The sequence below is a fragment of the Lagopus leucura genome, unplaced genomic scaffold (genome assembly GCF_019238085.1).
Source record: "Lagopus leucura isolate 7727_CA_CO unplaced genomic scaffold, USGS_WTPT01 Super-Scaffold_741, whole genome shotgun sequence".
Taxonomy (NCBI): Eukaryota; Metazoa; Chordata; class Aves; order Galliformes; family Phasianidae; genus Lagopus; species Lagopus leucura.
Window position 1 is genome coordinate 4591529 of NW_024962256.1, and position 23940 is coordinate 4615468.

At 48.4% G+C, this 23940-nt stretch overlaps 1 protein-coding gene across 1 annotated transcript; it reads left to right on the top strand.

The window, feature by feature from the left end:
• The first annotated feature begins 44 nt into the window (after positions 1–44).
• On the top strand, positions 45–2633 carry ADRB1 (adrenoceptor beta 1). Its single transcript, XM_042863665.1, has 2 exons — positions 45–1313; positions 2165–2633. Exons 1-2 carry the CDS (start codon positions 45–47, stop codon positions 2345–2347), a joined length of 1452 nt encoding a protein of 483 aa, XP_042719599.1. The 3' UTR covers positions 2348–2633.
• Positions 2634–23940: the final 21307 nt, after the last annotated feature.

Genomic DNA, 23940 nt, shown 5'->3' on the forward strand with positions numbered 1-23940 from the left:
TCCTGCCTGCCCGCGGCGCGGCGCGGCCGGAGCGCCCCGCAGCCATGGGCGATGGGTGGCTGCCGCTCGACTGCGGCCCCCACAACCGCTCCGGAGGTGGCGGGGAGACGGCGGCGCCGACCGGGAGCCGTCAGGTGTCCGCCGAGCTGCTGTCGCAGCAGTGGGAGGCGGGCATGAGCCTGCTGATGGCCCTGGTGGTGCTGCTCATCGTGGCCGGCAACGTGCTGGTGATCGCGGCCATCGGGCGCACGCAGCGGCTGCAGACGCTCACCAACCTCTTCATCACTTCGCTGGCCTGCGCCGACCTGGTGATGGGGCTGCTGGTGGTGCCTTTCGGGGCCACGCTGGTGGTGCGGGGCACCTGGCTGTGGGGCTCCTTCCTCTGCGAGTGCTGGACATCGCTGGACGTGCTCTGCGTGACGGCCAGCATCGAGACCTTGTGCGTCATCGCCATCGACCGCTACCTGGCCATCACCTCGCCTTTCCGCTACCAGAGCCTGATGACCAGGGCTCGGGCCAAGGGCATCATCTGCACCGTCTGGGCCATCTCCGCCCTGGTGTCTTTCCTGCCCATCATGATGCACTGGTGGCGGGACGAGGACCCTCAGGCGCTCAAGTGCTACCAGGACCCGGGCTGCTGCGACTTCGTCACCAATCGGGCTTACGCCATCGCCTCATCCATCATCTCCTTCTACATCCCCCTCCTCATCATGATCTTCGTGTACCTGCGGGTGTACCGGGAGGCCAAGGAGCAGATCAGGAAGATCGACCGCTGCGAGGGCCGGTTCTATGGCAGCCAGGAGCAGCCACAGCCACCCCCGCTCCCCCACCACCAGCCCATCCTCGGCAATGGCCGCGCCAGCAAGAGGAAGACGTCCCGTGTCATGGCCATGAGGGAACACAAAGCTCTGAAGACACTGGGTATCATCATGGGGGTGTTCACCCTCTGCTGGCTCCCTTTCTTCTTGGTGAACATTGTCAACGTCTTCAACAGAGACCTGGTGCCAGACTGGCTCTTCGTTTTCTTCAACTGGTTGGGCTACGCCAACTCCGCTTTCAACCCCATCATCTACTGCCGCAGCCCGGACTTCCGTAAGGCCTTCAAGAGGCTGCTCTGCTTTCCCCGCAAAGCCGACAGGCGGCTGCACGCCGGCGGCCAACCCGCCCCGCTGCCCGGGGGCTTCATCAGCACCCTGGGCTCCCCTGAGCACAGCCCAGGGGGGACATGGTCCGACTGCAACGGGGGCACGCGGGGCGGCAGTGAGTCCAGCCTGGAGGAGAGACATAGCAAAACATCCCACTCGGAGTCCAAGGTATAGGGGGGTGGGTTTGTGGGGCCGGCCATGGCTGGGGGACACAGGCAAGGGACGAGCGGGGAGAGAGCCCGTGTTTACTGATGAATAAAAGCAGGTGAATTGTATCCGACATACCTCATCTGAACCTAAAGCAAACAGGAAGCCCACTGAGCGGAGAACGGAGCAAATAAACAGCCTGTCCCAAAGCTAACCAGGTTATATTTGGGTTGGAAGGAGGCTTAGCAGTGTCCCATCGCATGAGTGAGTTTTCCCTGGACGCTGCCAGTAGCTGCTGGAGCAGCAGGAGCAGTCCTGTGATGCTATGATTCCATGAGGCTGGGCAGTGGCTGGGGCTGCACCCCGAGGGCAGCAGTAGCCCGAGTCGTGACCCCGAGGGCTCTGGCAGTGGTCCTGCACGCACAGCAAAGCAGCTGACCTCCAACTGAGGTTGGAGCTGCAGGTGCTCTGCACTTCAGCTGCCAAAATGCGAGAGCTGTCCGAAACCCGTGGTCGCTGTGCTCCCCTCTTCTGCTGAGCAGAAAGTTAAGAATGAGGAACACAGATCTGTTTTTAAAGGGAAAAAAACCAAACCCCGAACAACCCAAACTCTTCTGCTTTTTGTTTTGTTTTGTTTTGTTTTTTTCTTCTCCTCTGCATCAGCAACCAGTGAGTTGTTGTGCTTATCTCTTTGGCCAGACAATAGCGGTCAGGCTGGGAAACTTCTACCTCAAACTGTGCATATTGTACAGGGGAATAAATGGGCCGTGTTTATATTAAACAGCATATTTGCCTACAGTTAGGAGTATTTTAGGGGAAAGGGAGAGGGGGGAGTTAATGAGCCTTCTGCAGCTTGTTCGTTGTAATTACAGATGGAGAGGGAAAAAAACATCCTGGCAACAACAAGATTTTACTGCACATTTTTGGGAAACGGCGACAAAGCTGTTTTTTGCACAGTATTAAGGATTGTAAAGTTATTTGAAGATGCTACTTGCACATGTCCACACACACACAAATTAAAAATGAAATGGAGGTTTAAACAACACCAAGCCTGAAAGTGATCTCTGTTTTTGTCTGATCTGTTATGGGTTTATTGAGAGAGTGACTTTTTATATTATTTTATGAAGGTACTGTAAATACATCCGTATTATAAATTAAAATATCTGAAGGGACTTCTATTATTTTTATTTCCAAGTGCCCGCGTGAATCTGCTGTTATTTTAGCACTTGTGTGTCGTTTCCATTCTCCTCTGTGTGTGTTTTATAACCTATTTATACTCTGGTGCAATTTACTACTGTGTAAGTAATTAGTCGATGTGCAATAAATGCCATTGCAGCACAAGCAAGCGTGTCTCTATAGGTTTCGAAACAATACCTGCCTATAAAGGGAAGAGCAGTGTTGTTTTTCCCCAGAGATGGCTCAGATTACCAGCAGAACTTATCTAATGGCTTTGCCTGACGCGGGATTGTAAAACCGTGTTTGAAACCCAACTGGCTTGCGTTCCTGTTGCACCAAAGTCTGCCGACTTCCCTTAGAACCAGTGCTAACAACAAGGTGTTTCCAGCCTGATAATGAGGACGCTCGCTTTCTGTAACCGTGCCGTTTGGGGTTGTATTCATGCTTTGTTAGAGGCAGAGAGTCAGGGGACTGCAACACTCAGGGCTCTGTGAGCAAGGGAGGTGTGTGTCTGGGTTGTTGGTGCAGAAGGTTGCCCGCTCTCAGTGCTCTGTGAAGGTACGCTGTATCAATGTTTCATTACTGCAATGAATGCAGAGTGCACTACTGCAGGCAGAGCAACAAAAAGGCAGCGTAGGACAGCTCACGTCAGTGCAGAATGAAAGTGAAGCCGTTTTTAGCTTTGTTAGACTCCGAAGGAGAGTTAAGTTAGAAATCAGCTTCTAGGAAGAGTGCTTCCCAAGGTGAGATCTGTAGGAGAGCAGCCAACAGTTTGTTTTGGAAATCATTTGTTGCGTTTTTTTTTTAAGTTAAAGAATTTGTCTTTAGCAATTTCTAGTGATGTATTTTGAAGAGTAAAAAAAAAAGAGAAGTTGTATATTTAATGCAAGAACAAAATAGCAGCACTAGGGAGAAATAATCCTTCTGAGCTGATTTAGCTGGAGTCTGACTGTGAGCTGCAGTTAGTGGTTTCTACCTTGATAACAGTGGGGAAGGGTCTTTAAGACACTGCAGTAGCAGGTCAGGTGCTGGGCAAGTTCTGCTCTGCTACCACAAGGTATGTTGGTTTTTCACCCTGCAGACCTGGTTCTGTCTGTGATTCCAGCAAAATCAGCAGGGTGCTGCAGGTGCAGGGGAAAGTGGCATAGAAAAGTGGTGGCTGCTTGCATTGGAGATGGAATAGGATGGGGCAGGATGGGATGGGAGGGCATGGCAGCACTGCCTGGTGCCAGCAGCACTAACCCTTTAACCCCATCACTGGGTTTGATAGGGCAGGATCTGGCCCCAGCACATATGTACTCAGACTTCAGCAAGCAATGAGTGTTTTGGGTCAGAGGGGTCTGTAGGTGGGAAATTTAGGGCCAGAACTTACTCAGCTCATCCTGCTGAATAGCTGTGTTGGGTCATCCCTTGGGAGAGCATCACAGCAGTAAGGAGGATAAAGGCAAGGCGAGTGCTGCCCATTGACCACAGTAGGACCAACTGCATGAGCACAGCGGTCAGGAGGTGTTCCCAATGAGATCTGGCCAGTCAAGGACCTGCTGGGAAAGCCTGGAGCCTGCAAGCTGGAGTGGTAATAGGCAGTGAAGAGGACTTAACTGGTAGCAGATGGGGGTCTGTCATGAGGGGGTACCAAAGGGGTGGCACGGTGACCCTGTAAGCACAGAGGGACGCTTGGCTGGCCATGTGCATGAGCATGGGAAGCTGTTGTTGACCCCAGGACACGGACTGTGCTTGGGACAGGCTGTGCTTCATGGCTGGAGAAGGAGCAAGCCCACAAAGACTAACAGGATTCCTGAAATGATCTGGAGAAAATGAGTCAAAAGCTCAGTGTGTTGGGTTTTTTGAAGAAAGCCAGATGTGGATTAACAATTGGAGCTGTGTGTCAGAAAGTACAGGTGGCAGCACATGGCTGCACATGTATGTGTGCAGAGAAGTCACCACCAAGAGCACAGGCCTGCAAGGAATGGAGAAAGGCAAAACAAATCCCTGCTGGGAAGGCAGCAGGTGTCTATCAGGGCCCAAATCATTTGTTATGAGTGCCTGAGATGTGTGCATGTCAGGGCTGGATCTTCAAAGGTGCCGGTGGCTTTCTGGCAGCATTTGCGCAGCAGGATGGAGCAGAAGTCTGCAGCCCTCCAGGTGCCTGGGTGGGAATGTCAGGTAGGAAGCCCAGTTTTACTTCTGGCTGTCTGCAGGGAATTGAGGAAAAGTGGAGATGGATGTTTCCAAAGTCTGAATGTACTGAAGTGCTGCTTGAAAACTCACTGCACTTCAAAACTGTGACTCCATTCGTCAACTGATTGTAGATTCACACCAAGCAATAACTGACGAACCAATGAGACAGTGCCCAAAAAATGTGGCTTAAAATTATGATCTGAGCAGCACCCACAGTACATACAGGATTTGACAGCATCAGCCGTTGGCTTGTGATGCAGCACGCTCTGCTGCTTCTTTGAGCAGTTGCTTTCCCTTCTGAGTAAGCATGTGTTTTCAAGTAAAGGGACAACTTTTTCAGCAGCTTGTTATTTTTTTCTTTGCTAAACCCTATCTGAAGTTGACTTTTATTAATAACTTTTAAATGGCTATTTTGCAAACCTTCCTTGTGCCGCGCGCTTTCCTCATTTATTGTAATTTCCTGTCTAGAGGAGTGCACTTAACTTCCTTTATGTAATATATCAATTGCAGGGCTGGAAATTGTGCAGCTATGAACTAAAGGAGCAGGCTTTCTTGAGGCCAAATGCGGTCAGGCATCACTGCCACTGGCAGCAGAATTTGACCTGATAATCTAATCTTTTTGGAGAGACTATCTCCACAAAAGTATTGTTTCCAGCAGTAAATGACCTCTGTTAATGAAGCTGGAGCAATTAGTCCCATTCAAAGCTGTCAAGAAAATGTTAACCGCTAACCAACAGTTAACGCTGGATAGCTGAATAATAAGTGTTTTGTTTGTCGGTGTGTGTTAGGTGATGTGTTGGGAAATAATTATCCTTTGACTAGCAGCCAGCTTTGTGCTAATCAGAAAGGAGAAGTCATGTTCTGTTTGAAGGATTATACCTAAAAATAGTTCTGCTACAGCCCCATCAACGAGGGAAGTGAAGCAAATTCACCGAGACGCACACACCTTCCTAATATTTCAGCCTGAGTCCTCAAAACCCTTTGTTCAGCTGGAACTTTCTGTTTGATCGTGTCAGGAGCGCTAATGCGATCTCCTGGGATCGCGCTCAGCACGCTCTCCCCGAGGAGCATTCCCCTATGCACCACTGACTTGCTTTCACAGCCTGCCAAATTCCTCAACGCCCGGGGAGGAAGCAAGGAGTCCTCCTCTCCGGGTAAACAGCCGCACGTAATGTAAGATCAACACTATTTGTAATCATGGGCTCACGGAAGGAATCAATACGCTTTTTGTTTGCCTGCCCACTTGCTAGGAACGGCCGCAGCAGGCGGTTCGCCCTCGCCAGGGGCTGGCAGACTGGGCTGGGAAAAGCCACAGGATGGGAAAAGGATGAGAGAGGTGGTGATGGCAAGCAAACCTGTTTGCAAATGGCAAAACTGGGGGCTTTGGAACCATACTGGAGGTGCTGCCTTCCTCTGGGAAAGTCTCACAACTTCTGATAGGGGGACATCAGGCTGACACGCTGCAGAAACATGATCTAAGAGGTGCCACCTGCTGCCTGGCAGCTGACACGTGCCCCAGGCACTCCTAAACGATTTTGACACTTTTTGAGCAGCCCCCAGCAGACATGCCTGTCAAACCAGTGGAGGCTGCATCTCCCCCAGCAGCTGCCCTCCTGCCGAGGCCATTGCCGCACACCGAGCTTTGTGACCCAGAGTCCTCCCCGGCCTGGCCTCATGCCTCATCTGTGGTCCTAACAAGGGACAGTAAACAAGAGAGTTTGGATTCATTAACGGTAAACAGGCCTCAGCTTGCAGCAAGCATGCGTTCCCTCCCCTGCCCACCGCCATCTTGTCTTGCTGGCAGCTGGCTGCACGCTCCTTCATGTTGCTGGCTGCTCGCTTTGCCTTGGCACCCAGCAGGGCTCTGCCCAGACCGGAGCTGTGCCCCGTCCTGATGGGCACCGTGCTCAATGCTGTTAGTGCCAGCTGCAAACACACCAAACAAATAGAAAATACCCTGACCTCGAGGTCAGTAACCTGAAAGGGAAAGCAGAAGTGTACCCTGGATTCTGCCGCTGCTGCAGGCAGTGGTGTGTTGTGGGCACGGTGGTGTGCCTTTCGTCTCTGATCCTGTGTAACACGCCGAATCCTGTTACCCTTAATGAGATTAAATGGGGATTTTCTCCTGGTTCTGTGCTCCAGCCATCAGCCACTCTTCTTCACCTCCAGGCAATGATGTGCCTTGCCTCATGTCTCTCTCAAAGCCATGCTATTCAGACTTCTCACCAAAATGATTTTGGTAATTGGTCCCAAACTCATTGGCACAGAGCTGTGAAAGGTATATTTAAGGGAATACAGCAAAGAGGCACTATGGGGCTCAAAATCTCAGCAGCTGCTGGTTGGATAAATATTGCAGGCAGAAAAAATCCATTTTTAAAGGCCCCTTAAGGGGCTGGCAGTTGTTTTCTTCAGGTGGGATTTCAGAATACCCTCTGGTTTCAATAAAATATTTCTGGCGTAACAGAGCAGCTCTTGACAAACAATTTGCAATGTGGTAAAAACTTTTAAGTACTTTGTGGTCAAAATTTCCAGACTTCTTAAGAGCAAGAGATTCAGAGAAGCCCCTGGCACACTTTCTTAGCAGGGAGTAGAGAACAACTTTCTGCCTGGAAGTTCCTCAGTGCCTCTCCAATGCCATGCTGCTCCATGCTGGTCTCCTCCATGCAGCCTGAGGGCTTGAGGCTGCTGTTCCCTCCAGGTTCCCCTCATTGCTACATTCAGCGGGGTGCTCTACCCATGGTGGAGGTGGGAACTTGGACGCTTCTTCCCCAACCCCGCTCCAGGAAGGCGAGCGCGGTGACACAAAGACCTGTGCCAACCTACGCCCCTGCTCAGGATTACCAAACCAACCATTGTGCTGGGGAGGGAGGGGTGCTTCCTCTTGGACAGGAGCAGGTAAATTGGGAGACGTCCACAAAGCTACCATTGTTTAGTGTCCCGGTTGCTCTCTGAGCCCAGCTTTCAAGGAGGGATGTGATGTTTGTCTGCTCTTCCCCTAACTACTCGCTTGGGAGCCTTCAAATAAAGCCTCAATTAGCTCGCTTACGCCATTGAAAGTAACATAGGATGAGTTCCCTGGCAGGCAGTGCCCTCACAACTGGGTAGCAGGGAGACCTGATTACAGCTCAAGCTAGAACATCATGTGTAACCCAACTGGGCAGCCAGAAACGCTGACACAGGGCACTGACCAGCCTTACAGCGGGTGTTGGACAGGACAGGCAGCCCACCTGGCTCCAGGATGGTGGCTGCAGCACATGGAGCTAAGATGGCCACACCAAGGTCCACTTGCAGCCACTCCTCACTCTTTTTCATGGTCACCACAAACAGGAGGATTGATAGCAGCACTCTGTAGCTTACAAGAGGTAGGATAATAAAGTGCATTAAAGTGTTCTCAGCACCAACAGAGACCAATAGGATTGCATAAAATATTCAGGCTTTTTGGAACTTTAACATAATATTCAGAGTAAGACAGCTGCAGATGCAGTAATTGCCAATAACAACAGGTATTGTAACAGTGCTTCATATCATCCCAAGAGCATCCACACGAGAGCTTTTGTTTCTTTTTTGCTGCTGGTTGGTTGCCAGCAAGCTGGGAGCCGGGTGAGCACATCTGCAGTTTTCAGTGCCAATCCAACCCTATGGCATGTCCCTGCTGGCAGAGCCTCTGGAGACACACAAGCATCAGGCTCACTGGGGGGAGAACAAGGCCTTCCAGGAAAGGCTTATTTCAGCTGGTCTGCATGGATTGCAAGAACACGGATAATGGCCCGAGGGAAATGGGAAGGTGCAGAGTGACAAGGCTGAGACAATCTGTTTTGGTTGCAGCCCTGATGTCGATCTATTGGATGAGATCACAAGCTTTGTGTCTGGTGATGCTGCAGAAGCTGAGATCCATACAAGTACCCTTTGAACTGTTATTTTGCCTTCTCAGGGTGTAGTTACATCCAAGGGAAGATCATGAGACTGACTCGTCAGACCTTGGCAAAGCCTTGGACCAAGGGGGTTGGAAGTGCAGCTCAGGTAGCTGGTGGCAGCAGTAGTTGGGAACTAAGCTTGTCCTCAGTTGCGAGGGGGTGGCATGGCACCAAGCCACAGCCAGCAGATAAATAATTCCCCAGGAGAAGCAGCTCTGTTTGCACAGTGTTCTGACACTGATGGGCCCTGTTAGTGACTTTGAGCAATTCACATTATGCGTGTCTTCTGGTGGAAGAAACGTCACTGCTTTTATTTCTGTGCACTCCACTCATGCAGGAGCAAGGAATGCAATGATAAAAAAAAAGCCTGGAATAATGTTGGTGGATTGTTTCCATTAATATATCTCATTATATAATGCTTTCATCACTCTAGAACATCTCAGGTGCCTTTTAGGAACGTCTGTGTATCACCATAATAAAGAAGGTAACATTGCAGAGCATGCTGGGCATCGATGAGATACTTTTTAATTGCACTGAATGCGTTCACGCTTTTGCATGGTATGGATTTCTTTGCCTTTATGTTATGAGACACTTTATAAATTAAACTGTTGAGGTTGTCAAATGCACGCCATTAACACCAGGAGCAGATGATGCGGGGTCTGTCACTGCGCCTGTCTCCAGATAAAGTCCCTGGAAGGAGAACAGTGGCGCTCTGAATTCCTTCTGACCTCCACTCTTTGGTGCTGCATCTCAGAAGAGAAAAATTATCATTATTGGCGTGGCTCAACCTCCCTTTGAAATGCAGTTATTTTTTACTCATGCATTCCAAGTATTTTTTGTATGATATCAGTGAGAAACTTGAAACCCCCTTTGAGGAGCAAAAGATTTCCTGCAGCACTACTATTAAAGAAAATGGATAGATCAAGTAGTAAAGTTCAATGACTTACTTAGCATTAAATAAGAAAGAGAATAATGAATAGGATTTTGTGTGCATGTTTTTCCTCTGCAGGGAGCAGTCAGGATAATGGGTTTGTATTGCCTTCTGCTGCTGTTCACCCATTTAGGTGAGTTCAAAACACTGTTGCCTTTTAATTTTTCTCTCATTTCCCTGCAAACCTGATACAACTTTTAGTACACAGAGCCTTGCGCACAAATGGGTTTGCTACCATCCATTCCAACTAGTGAGGAAGACACCTCTACATCCCATGAGGTCTCATGGCTTGCTGCATGACATCTGTATTTTACACTAGGTAGCTGTAAGTAGGCAATTCGTCGCTTAGGGTGGACACTTATTTCCTACTATTATGAGCTCAGTCTTTAGTGTCCCTCAGGAGAGACGTTATTTCCTACTGGGTTCACCAAAAAGTGTTTGGGTTTTCAGCCCCCCACCTTTATTCATGGGCTTTGCCAAGCATGCCGTTTTGATTTTATTGGGGAAGGAAGGGAGGGGGGTGTAGGAGGAAACTATCACAAAACTATATAACATAAACAACTTTCTAATGTAAACTGCAAGCACTGCTTAGCAAGGAAGAAGTTAACACTTGGGGGAGGATGGGGGACTCATTAGGGCAAAGATATAAATAGCAACCCAGGAAGCTTGGGGAGGAACACAGGGAAGCTATGAGCCCTGAACACAGATGGGTGAAGGTCTCCCTGAAAGCCCTCTGCTGCACTACCCTTGGGGCTGGGATCTGGTCCTCCTTGCAGCATCCCAAGACTAGGCATGCTCCAACAGGATCCCCACATAACTGACTGGTTGGTTAACGGTGAACTCAAAATGCATTTAGGTCACCCAAAAACTTCCTATGGAGACACAAGCCTCACTGCTCCTACCTACCCCTGCCTACCCCAAACCTTCTTGGGTCCCAAGTTGGGAGCTGCTCCGTGCCTGCTCCAATGCTCAGAGCAGGATTTCCATTTTCCCACCCGCCTTGATGCCTCAGGCCTTCTGGTTTGTTTTTCATCTGAATGGGAAATGTGTAATGAGAAACTGTTTAAACAACTTATGGTACAAGGAAACTCGCGGGGGTAGAGCATGTTATAATTAATTTCCAAGGAAATGATGCACTCTCCAAAAGCGTTCCTCTCAAGCACTGCAGTTTAAAGTTTCAGGATACCTACTGGTCCCTTCAGAGCTGCCTGCAGCCCTGGACCACAATGACAAAGCACAGAGTGCCCAAGCACACTGTGCTCTGACCCGCAGTTACTTGCATGGGTGGGTCCGAGCATGCTGGTGCTGGTGAAGGAAAGCCCTTGAACGATGAAGTGCCAGAGGAAATATCTTGTGCTATTTCCAGCCCTGCATTTTTACATACAAAGAGTTTCTGATCAGATGCATTTCTGAAGCTTATCTGTGTGAATATTTGACTGCTTACCCAAGAAGAACAAAAGCCTTCAAACCTTCTGAGGTCCATCCATCATGAGCCTTATCTCCCCATGTCACCACATGGCTCCTGGCCACTGAGAGCCTCCTGCTACCAATGTCCTCCCACCATCTCTTCTCTCTGAGTGGATTCACAGTATTATTCATGATCTCCTGCTTGGCTCCCTGCTACTCCAGCAATAGCTCTGTGTGCAGCCAGCCAGCATCCCATCTAGATGCATCCATGATCCACTGCTGCCCACTGCTTCCATCCCCAGCATATATCCTGATGGAGCCAGCAGGTGGGATGCTTAAGATCTTCACACCCCGAAACATCCTGGTACCACTCAGTAGCTGAGCTCAGTGCCTGAGCCTCCAGGATGCACAATGGGGGCTGAGCAAGTACTTGGGGATGATGTTGGTGCTGGTGGCCCCATGGGTGTTCCTGGCCATATAAGACAGCAGAGTGGATGGTGTTAGGCTGAATTTACACACTGCATTACTCAGGCTTGTCAGAGGAACCTGCACAGTGTGTTGTATTGCACTCACAGAGCATTTCTTACTTTGAAGTTGAGCTGGCACAAGAACTTGCCTGCAGTCTGCATTCCAGTCAAAGCCATGGCCAAGAACAACAGAGTGAAGACATTGAAAAGAGCCACCCATCCACAGTGCCTCCCAGCAGGCTGGCTCAGGGCAGGGATCAGCATCTGAGCAGACTGTAGCTTCAAAGCTGGTGCACGGTGGCAGGGATCAGAAGCTTTGGTGCTGGCTTGCTTCTACACAACCTTCAGCATCAGGGTGGCCCGTTCTGGTGGGCACTGCTTTCTCGTGCCCCTTTTCACAACACGATCTGTCCTGTGGGCTGCTGTTGCTCTCCTCTCCATAGTTTTAATTTTTTTTCTCTGTTTTGTTGGCAAGGAAGGTAAAACTAATTTCCCCTCATATATGACAATGGCAAGAATATTGTTGACTCAATATTGACTCAATAGTATGAGGCTAAATGTATTTTTATACTGTGTATGTTAAGCTATTTATAAATATTATATCACTTCTGGGTCATCTTCGGGGTTTAAAATAAAGTCCTAATTTAAACATAATTTTCCAGTGTTGACAGATGTGATAAATACATTTTTGTTCCAGTAAAACCTAATTTCAACAATGTTTTGCAAAATTCACTGCAAGCTAAGGATTATTCCCAGATTTTTTTGTTTTGTTTGTCTTCATCTCCGGTGTTTAGTTTAATGCCACGTTCCATTATAGAAAAACCATTTGTGACTGCAGTAATTTGTTCACCAAATCTCTGCTTAAGCAATGGGAGAATGCTCATGAGAAGAACTCGAGAGAGGAGTTGGCTCGTGTCATGGAAATTTTGGGGCAGTTACAGCATTTTTCTGCACCGCAGAAGACTAAAAGACAGTTGCCACCCCTCCTTGAAGGGGCCCAGGGCACTTGGCCTTCTGCTAACACAACTGAAACACATGTGCTCGGTCACAGCCTGAGGCATGGCAGAACTTCATTAACACTGCTACAGGAAATTGCACATCTGTGCAGTGGCTGAAGACAGAAAACCTGTCCCTAGAGCCCCAGTGGCACACGTGACTTACACGCTCAAACCTCCCCTCTTAAATCATGCTCCTCAGTATTAAGATGACGGCCACTTCCCTCACTCCAGAGCATCCTTCTTCTTACAAAGGCTGCTTCTGAAGCTTTGCAGCTAGTCACAGAACCAGCCCTCATGGCATTGCTACAACACTCGGAGGCAAATCTTTGGCCATTGAACTAAGCTTGATATTCAAGGTGATGCCAAAAGAAAGACAGAAAGAATGGGAAGAGTGGGAGAGATTTCATGTCCAGAAAGTGAGGTCAAACAGAAGATCTCCATCTATGAGAGGGTTGCATTTCTGTTGCTGAGCTTTCCACGAAAGTTCTAAGTCTCTCCAGAATTTCTCTGGACCTTCTCTACTTTTCCTGCTTTCCTGTGTAAACAGCTATGAGGAAGATCTCTTTTTCTGGAAAGAAACATTTTCATTCTCCAGTAAAATATCATCCTCTTGCATCAGTTACTATTGATCGTGGATGTAAATGCAGCAAAACAGAGCCTTTATATGTTGTGAGGTGAGGCAGATCCTGTACTTACACAGGAAAAGTACAAGGAACAATGAGCAGGAAAAACAATTTGTTTTGAAGTGTTTTGGAGCTGTTGTCTATCTTCTGAGCTCCGCATCATCCAACCCATACTGCCCACTCCTCCTCCCCCTTAGACAATCAAGAGACAATGCTATTTGGAGAGCAGCCATGTGTGCTGGAGATGTGCAAGTACTGACACTTGTGGACTGCCCTCCATCTGCTCAGAGCCTCCGGGTGCTGAGCTGAAATTACCTGGGAAAGGGGCATGCAGAAAGGGAGAGATGTCTTCTGGTGGGTTGCTAAGGAGGTGGCTCAGGATGCTTTGATGGAGACACGCAAAGGACATCATCCAGTGTCACCTGCTGTGATAATCTTTTCAGTGGGAGCAGGTGCTGGAAGGTAATCTTTCTGTTTTTTTTTCTTGGCTGTGGTTCACTTTAGTCACTAAGACTGAGCAAAGAGGATTATTAGAGCAGCGGCTTGGGAGGTGAGGTTACTGGAGCTGTGTCCATAGTTCTGCAGGCTTCAGTTGGTTCTGAAGGAAGACACCAGCCTTGCTGAGCAGCCAGCCCCAACCAAGGCTGTGGCTGAACTGCCTGCACCAGAGGGTTTCAATGGTCAACTCCTTCCTCACATCCCCTGGGTACAAAGTCTGGATCAAAGATGCAAAGCCCTGCTCACATGGAGGAATGCCTCCGACAGCTCCTGCCCTTCCTATGTGGGAATAAAGTGATAGGCAGGGCAGGTTTATAGTGAACCAGTCCTTCCTGGCTCTGAAAATGCAGTGTCTGTCCTTGTGTGCACAGAGGCTCATGCCTAGAGCAGACGGCAGCATATCATTGGGTTTGGTTTTAAATCCCCAGTGTGTTGCACTAGTTGACTCCCCGCCAGTCCTCCTCCGCTGCCCTCAGTGACCAGCACGCACTCTGGTGACACTCCTTGCTACACAAAGTCAAGAGCCTGAGGAACTGAGGTTCCTGTTTTGCCCTCTTGCTTCTACTGATACCCCCTGGCCCCTAGCCACTCCTTTTCCACCAGTGAAAGAGGAAGCATAAGGTTTGCAGCACCACTTTTTGTGCCATCCCTGGGTGCTCCTTTGCTTCAGGACCCATTTGACACCTAATTTCAGAAATAGCAAAACTATTGAGCTTGGCTTTCTACTTTGTGGCAATCTTAGCTAGAAGCTATGTTAAATAACGTACTGCAAAATAAAACGTGTACAGAACTGCAGGAATAGGAACAAGCAACACACAGCTCAGCAAGGCTTGGAGCCGTGCTGATAAGACAATTTCCAAGAAAATGCCCAACCCTTAAATTCTATAAACTCTCTCTTCCCAGGTCAATAACCTTTTATGGGCTGATTTTTGCTGTCATCCTATGTAAAAACACGGTCAAGGCAGAACTTTCTGCGAGTGATAGCAGAAGGAGGAGAAACTGTGTTATTACAAAGGGCTCAAAAAACTTTCTGGCATAGAAAACCCAAACACACAAGGAAGGGGAGGTTTGGTAAGAGCTCCACTGCTCTTCGGTCAGGTCTCTCTTCGCTGGGGTCACATGGCCAGGCTCAGAGCCCCTCCAGGAGTTCACCCCACAGCACCCCAAATTCAGAGAAAGCCTGGTCTCCTTGCAGAGGTTTTGCATAACATCCTGCAGTTCTGATAGGAAAAATGTTGTGTGGCTCTAGTCAAAGCACCAAGAGGGGGCTAGTTAGACTCACTCGATTGCTTGGCTCCCTTGTTTCATAGGGATTTTTTAACATATATGCAGGTGTGAGAGTTGACACAACACAGCATGCAGCACTTTGGAGTCCATCCAGCTTGTGTATAAACACTTTTGATCCCTTCTTAAAACTCTTTGGAGATGTTTCATAAACATTAAACGCGTCTGATTTCTAAGTCATGAGCTGTTGGCCTGGCAGTCATCCTACAATTGGACAATCCTGTTGTTCACCAGAGCCTGGAGACTGAGGGACTTTAGCATCTGCTCCAGGTGGGTCAATTAGGGGATCTTGCAGGGCTGAAGCCAATTGCTGCAGCTTGCCCAGGGGAGGCTGGTGATGCTGTAAGTGTAATTTCCCAATCCAGGAATTGTTGGTGGGCCCTGAGCTGCCTTGAGCCTTGCAGGTCTTGCTAGCTCTGCACATCAGGCCTCAGCTGCCCCGTGAGCCAGGTCTCAGGGAGGTCACTGGAAGGACTCCAGTGGCCTGAAATAGGAGTTGACTCATGCCCCGAGAGCTCAAAATAAAGTGTCTCTGCATATTAAAAAATATTATGGAAACTGTATCATTCATGCACAAAAGCCACACTACAAACTTGATCATATAAAGTGCATAATATTATAAATGGAAAGGAAAATTGCAAAAGGCCTGGTGCGCATTAACATCGTTGGCCTGTGAAAACGTCCTTTCCCATAAACACAGCTGTGACCTTGGGTCTAGCACATGTAGGTATCTGAGGCTAGAAAATTGAGCCCCTGTCTGCATTCCCTCAAGGTGCCCATTTTCCTGTTGCAGTAGTTCATTCCGAGGCTCATCCCTTGCATTGCTGGGAACAACCTTGAGCTGATGCATTTGACAGAGCTGTAACCATAGGCTGTGCTGTATGGCCTCTCAAACACCGCAGCAGTGCCAGCTGCCACAAGGATAGGGCTCAGAGCACCAGCCTGCAGGATGTAGCACTTGGCTTGGCCTTTGTGTGACCTTTGACTCTGAGGTCAATTCCTGCCCCACAGATGGCGGCCAGGATTTGGCTGTGGTGCTCAGCAGTGCTTCAGGAGCTGACTGGGGGCAATGCAGAAGTATGGGTCTGTCACCTCACAGCACTGCTCAGCAGGCTGAACCCAAGGCCCTTTCCATTTGTCCCTCTGCTTTGCCTCAACACCAGCCCAGGACACTACTGTGGCAGAGGTGTCCCAGTGCACATCCACCAGCCAAAAAAAACCAACTGAGTGCAAACACATTTCAGCTTCCAGCCAAGCAGAAACAGATGAAAAAGCCGCAATTGCTATAAGATTGTCTAATTTTTCTCCCAAAATGTTCAGTTCATTGGTCTAAACAAGGCTCAGGCCTGTTGATGATGCTGTGCAGGCTCTACACAAACACGGAACATGGTAGTTGAATCTGTGACAGGACCCTCCTGCCCCAGTGTTACAGCTTAGGATGTGGGTCAGCTAACTGGGCTATACTGGTTCCTCGTGGAGCGTGTTCTCCCGGCTGGCATCATGAGACACCATCTGCAATGACTGAACTCTTCTTGTATTTTGGAAATTTAACAAATAAATACTTGTTCAAAATAAACTGGTGTTTTTTGGTGGGAGAAACAAGAGTGAACCGTCAGCCTTGGTGATTTTGTGTATGGGGCAGAGCTCCACAAGCACTAGGCAATGCCCCAGCATCTTGCCTGCCCTGTCCAGCTCGCTTCTCCTCCTGCAATGGACTTGGATTGAATGCAGGGGTCTGACTGCAGAGAGTAATAGGGTGCGAAAACTCACTTTCATTTTTCACTCTACTTTTTTGGAAGGTGGAACATTTTACAGTTGACAGCACCATGCTAAACCCGTATGAGGCAAGCAACTATTTTTAACCAGACAGAGACTATCTGAGAGTCTATTGCTGAATCATTTTAAACAAGAAAGAAATCATGGGATCCAAAAGCAGAGCGGGTAGGAGGGAGTAGGAAAGCTATCATCCGCTTGTTCCAGCAACCGCTGAGCTACTTCAAGATCGTGATGACGACAATCTTGAAGATACAGCGCCTGCAGGGTCATCCCCAGTAGCGGCTGCTTTTTATGAAAAGCCTGTGCTTCCAGAGGGAGATGGGTGTTCAGGTTATTGCAGCATGAGCTCATTAAACCCTTTTGCAGCCAGGTACACCTTCAGATCTGGGGAAAGATGGGATCTGTGAAGTAAATCCTAGGCAAGGTTTGGGTTATGCCAGGGTACAGCAGCAGCCAGAACCCTGTGGATATCTGGCAGCCTGCGATCTCTCTCCAGACTCTGCTTTGCTTTGATCTCACCCAAAGACAACTAACAGCACCATCAATTTGTTAATTACGGGGCTTTGCAAGGGGACATTCCTGTTGCTATTCACCTTCCTTGAAGGAGACCTTGTGCAGGGTTTGGTGCTCCTGCAAGAGCTGACCTTTTTGCTGGAGGAAGGGCATGCTTGCAGGCCACACGTGGCTCGATCTGTCCCCAGTTCAGTTGCCCTGAGTAACGGGGCCTGACACACGTGTTTTTCCAGAACGCAACCTCTTCAGATCAAATTAATACTGTGATTTCCATCTGCTTCCTCCTCAACACAAACGATGAAGACTTCCTGCAGGTAACAGCCAAACTTGCTCAAAGCTAGGACATTAAAATCAGTCTTTTGTTCTTGAGCACCTTCTGTAGTCTGATTACTGTATCAGTTCTGCCTTCTGACCTACAGATCTGTAGGTCCCAAAGCAGCAGAAAGGGGCAGAACAGGGCAGGCAGGGATGGAGTGGTTCCTCTGTGGATCTGGAGGCTCATGTAGGGGGTTCTTACCGCTGGGTCTCCCATTGCTTGTGGGATGAAGACACTTAAGAGGCCTCAGATCGTGATCCTGGGCCTGGTGTCATCACACACCAATCTCAGCCCTGCATCCCTGCTCTGTGGTCTCCCAGGCATCTCTGAAGTGGCAGCTGAGGTCTGTGGTTACACCACCAGATTAACTGCCTTCCCCATTTGAGGCATGCATAAGAATAGTTGAGTTCTAGTCATTCTGTGCCCATAGGTCCTCTTTGTGCTAAGAGGAACCGAGACTTCAGTGGGAACATCTTGCATCATGCATGCTTTTCCCTTCTCCTGCTTATCAGGGGGGTTACACCCGGTTGATTATATTAAAGCCTAAGTTATACATGAAGCTGTGAAGCACAAGTAAAAAATGCTGCTCGTGAGCAGACACCCCTGAAGAACAGCCTGTTAATAAAGGATGAATAGAATGCCTTTTACTCAACATCAAGACATTTTTGTTCCCTGCTTTTTAGCAAAGTATAAGGTTGAGACTGAGCCAGGATGTTCCTATCTTTGTGCAGTTCCACATTTGCACTTTGTCACATCTAGCTCTATCACCTGAGTGCATTGCAAGCATAAGCAGTGCTGGCACATCTAAATGGGCACAGCCTTCAGAAGGCAGGGAACAGACATCTGGAGAACATAAATCACACCTCTTTCCCAAATGCGTTGCAATTGCCAGTACTTACCTTACAAGTGGGACCTCGCCTGGTCAGAGATCTCAAAGCCCACACAAAGCGTATTCCTTCTTTTCTCAAAAGCACAAAGTGCTAAGCGCATCCTTATAGAATGTCTTGGTTGCTCAAGATGCAGTGTGCTGAACTGCAGCTTTCTTGGCTTACTCTGATCACCAGGTGTCTGTTCTAGTGGGAGCTTCAGGTGTGGTGGATTTAAATCTAATCAGTGAAAAATTCACGAACCTGAGCATGCAGCCCCCATGCTTAGGTCTGCATCACCACTAGAAAAAAGGCTGGCTGATGCCTTCAGCAGGGTTCAAGTCTCTCATCTAGGGGAAGTGCTGCTGTGGCTTGAGTCTGCTCCTGTGTCTACAGCTCTGCAGGTTCCCCCTTTGCCTGTGGGTTGTGAGGTCTATATCCCTGTTGCACTAACTGATGCTGTTGGTGTTTTCCTTCTTGTTTGTTCAGCATGTAATTACAACTCTACTAGCAGCAGTAGGGCTATGTCATTGTATCTTTCTAACTATGTTTTTCTTGGCTGCAGTTTTGATTTTCTTGGCACTGCAAATAGGGCATCTTTGCAGATGTGCACACTTGCTAGCTGCATACTCCATTTCCCCTTCTGTGCACCTTGTGTTTGCCTCTAAATATTCAAACTTTGCAAAGCACTTATTTTGCAATTCTTCCCTTGCTTGTGCACAAAGGCTAATGCAATTTCTGTTCCTCTGTAATTTTCACACGTCATTACTTATCTTGGATTAAAGTTGTCCTTAATTACATGCGTGAGATCTTTAAACTTTCTTTTTTGATAGCAGTTCTGAGCTGATCCAGGCAAGGATCAGGAACAATCTGTGCTGGTTCTGCACAAGCACACACAGCCCTCCCAGCCCCCAAGTGCCGCTGATCTAACCTTCACACAGGACAACAGATGGATACGGGCAGGAAAACAGGAGCACCAGGAAACGATGATGCAGCATTACCCAGCATGATAGGTGTACGTGCTTGGCATGCAAACCATCTTCAGACCTTTGTCAGTGGCAGTGCAAATGGATTTCAGAACTGCAAAGGGTAAATAAGTACTTTTGAGGCGATCTTTCTGTTGCTTTCTTTCTTTACTGTATCCACAGACAGCGTCATGATTTGTTCTTCCTGCCCTGGGTGTGCACCTTCCTAACAGAGGCAGTTTGGGGTTGCGTTGTTCCCTCAGCAATTCAGCAAAGTCCGGTCCTTGCTTGTGGCAGTTCTGCCTCCAGCCTCCCACAGCACCACCATGGGCTCTCGCGGGATTCACATCCAAATCCTCCAGCATTCCATCCCCAATGCTTCTGGAACATAACCCAGCCATTCTGCTAAGAGCTGACAGTCAACTTGGACACGTATAGTTTGGCAGTATGGAGTTGTCCATTTTCCTCTATTATCAATTACATTTCTTAACAGTGCCTTTTGCAACGCTAAAACAAAACCAAAACATGCACACACCCCAGTGCTTTTTCCTGCTTTAAACTCATCACAAACCCTGTGCCACACTGCCAAAAGCAGCCAGACCCTTCTGTTTCTTTTTCATATATATATATCCACTTAGTCGTGGATGTTTGGGATGCCCGGGGTTCAGTGGCTCAGATGGTGCTGCCGGCCGTATGCCAGGCGTGGGCAGGCAAGGCCCCTGCCGTTGTGCCGGGACTGCCTTTGTGAAAAATAGGCCAAGAGCTGGGGAAAAACAGGGCTTTCTCCAGCAAGCCTCACCCCAGCCCCTCTGCACTGTGCTTTGCTGTTAAGCCTTTCTGTGCTTATCCAAGACAAGCAGCTTCTCCTCACCCAGCACAGATACAAAGCCCGGTTTGGGGGCAGCTCGCACAATTTCTGGCCAGTGCTCATGCACGTCAGACCAGCCAGTTTTGCAGAAGCCACAAGCTTGCTGTCCCCTGAAATATTTTCAGAGCACAAAACTAAGCTGAAGTGAGGAATTTTGTTTGTAACTATGAGGCATTCAGAAGCAGTCTTTGTTGAGGCCAAGCTTCCATATGTCGCGGCCGGGCCCGACTCCTCTCACAGGCAGCCCCACAGACAGAGGCCCTGCCCCATCACCTCAGTGCAAGACGGGATTTTGCTCTTCCCAAGGAAGCCTACGAGGCCAGATCTTTGTGGCCTGGCATGGCTTTGCACTGGAGCCCTTCTGAAGCCCCGTAGCTGGAAGCCTGTGGCTCAGGTGACTCAGAGCCGGTGGAAGCACCTCACTTCCTCGCCTGCCAGCCCCAGCCTCCCCTTCCAGAAACTTCCCCTGGTGATCAGCTGGCTGCTTCCCGGTGCGAGGGTTGTTTGGTGGGTTTTTTCCAGTGTGTGCTATGTACACAATTAAACAAAACTCCCTCCTTTTTTTTTTTTATTGTCCTCTGGAGAAACTGTGCTGGCATGCATGCCTCAACTTTTGGGGATGGTTCTATTGTTTTAGCTGCTATCAAAGTCAAGGAAAAATTAATCACACTTTCCTTCGGTGCAGTGGAAGTGAGCTTGCTTGCCAACATGCCTCAGTAGAGTTTGCAGTTGCCCAAAGTTTCTCTTTAGTGACATACACTTTGTTTGGCGTTACAAGGTGACCGCTGCCAGCACAGTATTGGCTCTGCCACCAATCTGAGTAAGGTCAAATCAGTCTGAAGTAGTTGAACAGTCTTTCACTGTCAACAAGTAGCCTTGGAAGACTGCAAGGAAAGTCCAGAGGAGGGAAGTCTTTTGACGTAATTCAAGTAACAAAAAGTAAACTGGCAGCCTCATGCTACAGGATTATTGCCAAATCCATCATCTCGTTCCCAAGGGCTACACCTGCCCTAGAAGCATGTCAGGTTGTGGTGCACAGGTGTACCTGCTTTTCTGAAGTGCCAGCACAGTAGCCATTCACAACCAGCAGCTTGCCTCAATGCATTTGGTGTCAGGATTGCAAAGTCTGAGCTGCGTGACTTCAGGAAGACCACAGGGGTGTCAGAGCATCCCCACAGCTGTGGACATTCAGAGCAGTTGCTGCTTATTTCACCAGCTTGGTCTACAAAGCTGAAGCTTCCCTCTGCCTGTCCTTGATGGAGAACACCTGTTGAGCTCCAGCTGAGTCTGTTTGAGCACCCAGTAATGCCTGAATAAAGCCAGGGGAAAAGTGGGGCTGCAGGGTGGGTGTTGCTTGCAGCCATGCAGTGGATTTGCTGCCAGTTGTCCCACCTTGCTCAATGCACTCCTGTCCCTGCAGCGTGAGGACCAGGGCTGCGTGACTGACCAAACACGCTGCATATAGCACAGGGATGTTCACTTCTCAATTTACCACCAAACACTGAGCAGTGACCTGCAGCAGGTAGGAGACACTTCAACAGGTAGAGAGCTGCAGGTAATATCCTCGTTGCCTTCTGCATAAGCCCTGGGCCTATCCTGTCTCTGTCCCCAAAGCAGTGGAGTCCTGTCCTCTTGTAAGTATTTTCCAGAGTCCATCTAATGAACATTTCTCTGATAATCTAACGACTACAGCATTGGTAGGCTACAACTCAGAGCACAAACTCAGTGCTTTCACCTCTGACTTGTTGAAGTTTCCAGGGGATTTGCAGACCCACAGAGCAGGTTTGGGCTGGACAGTACTAGGCTTGCTCTTCTTCACCCATAGCTTTGCCATACGCTGCTTCCACACACAGTGTTGATGTGAGAGATTTTCACTGTCTCCTTCTCCTGTGTGCCAGGCACTGACTGGAGTTAAAGCAACTTCAGTTTTAATAATTTTCTTTGAGAGTAATTTTAACCAGCTGCTTTTACAGTTCACAAACACTGCTGCCGCTGCGTAGGCTGCTCCTTCCAGCAGTGATGTGAGAACCATCAGCAGCCAGGCATGAAGCCACTCTGAAATCAGATCAGCTGCCTCTTACAGATCGCAGCTTGAAAAACATTGCCCTAAATTCACACCTTGCTTCAAGCCATCTCCATCTTCAAAGGCAGCTCCTGTTCTTGAACGCCTGCTGTTAGACAGCCCAGGGCGGTACTGAAGGAAGTACCAGCGAACCCAAAGGGAAAGGCTGTGCCTTCAAGGCTGTGCTCACTTATCTTGTGTCAAAACACCAGCATTTTGTTAGAGGTCACACACTTTTCAGGGCTTTCACGTGCTGCTTTTCCTCATTCCACACCCAGAGGATTATTTTTTAAATAGAAACTTCTTAGGTAGCCCACAGGCATTCAGACCAGTATTAGTTCAGCCTGTCAGCCAGAGCAGTGCTTCACATGAGGCATTACGGCAGCCCTGAGATCAGTGGGTGGCTGCACTCAGCGTGCAGCCCTACAACACCTGAAGGCCAGAGTTTTCCTGCCCACAGAGCATTCACCAGAGCAGAACAGCCAGAAACAAATCCAATGGCAAATTTATACGCAGCTGTTGAGAACTTGTTCATCGGCGCTCACTCTGATGGGGGTTACTTCACACATGCAAAAATCTTGCAAAATCTGGCACAGATCCACTGTGGTTTAATGCAAAATAGCCTAAAAAAAAATCCACAACAAAACCCCAATCATGCCTATTAAAAAAAAAGCCCTTAAAATAAGGCAGGGAGAAAAAAAAGAGAAGCATTGATTTCCTCTTTCACAGTTGGCTAGAGAAGCAGACTGCCAGCATTGGGTTGTGGATTTATCACCCAATAGCTCCAGTATCAGACTGTCATCCTTGAGGGCTTCAGTACCTAAGGTGGCTGTGCCATGGGAGCCCTTCTGCAAATACAGTTGTGCTGGTCTGAAATAGAAGTGAGAAGATGCTTTGCTAACAAACTTACAAATACTTACAAATACCACCAAGCCCAAGACTTGTATAGGAGGAGGTTTTGCTTCAGGCTGTTTCCAAATAGCACTGTTAAGTATTTGGGAGCACAAATAAATCCTGAGTTTTGGTCCTATCTGTCAGCTAGAACTGCTCCCAATGAAAAAAGGTAGAAAATGAGACAGAAAATCACAAAATAATTCCAGCAAAGAGCAATACAAATAACAGCAACCAGAAATAAGGGAACCCTTAGCCTACTCCTGAGAAGTCAGTGGTAATTTGCCATTAAATTTCAACTGAAAAGACCTCCTCTCCTTTCACTTAATGTTCCACATGAAGTATTAGAATAAACTCTGTAAACTATCCCCTTCTTGGTCTTCCTTTTTCTCAGTCTTCATACGATCAGTTTGCAAAGGCAAGACAGACTATACAAATCTGATTCCTGGGCTTATATTTTAATATAAGCATGGCCACAATGAACAGCCCCTAGTCTCAAAGCATTGTTTTAAAAACAGCAATAAGATGACTAAAATACATGTTCCATCTGTGTAACTGAATAATACAAAGCAGCAAACGTGGTACTTCAGATGTAGAGCTGTTACAGAGGGAATTGTCCTTTGATGCTAAGACTATAGTGCCACAGTCTCAGCCATAGTACCATGTTTGCTGCTCTGTATTATTCAGGGAGGTGGTGGAGTCTCCTTCTCTGGAGATGTTCAAGACCTGCCTGGATGCCTACCTGTGCTACCTGCTGTAGGGAACCTGCTTTGGCAGGGGGGTTGGACTCGATGATCTCTGGAGGTCCCTTCCAACCCCTACAATTCTGTGATTCTGTGAATTTGCATTACACAAGGAAAAAAGAAGATCCAGCACTACGATCAGTTACTGGAATTGGTAACTCAAGCAGTATAG

Excerpts from the sequence above, each read along its gene's own strand:
- ADRB1 (XM_042863665.1), top strand. The coding sequence starts at position 45 with ATGGGCGATGGGTGGCTGCCGCTCGACTGCGGCCCCCACAACCGCTCC. Across the intron at positions 1,314-2,164 it reads CATCCCACTCGGAGTCCAAG|ATGGAGAGGGAAAAAAACAT; the intron begins GTATAGGGGGGT and ends TTGTAATTACAG.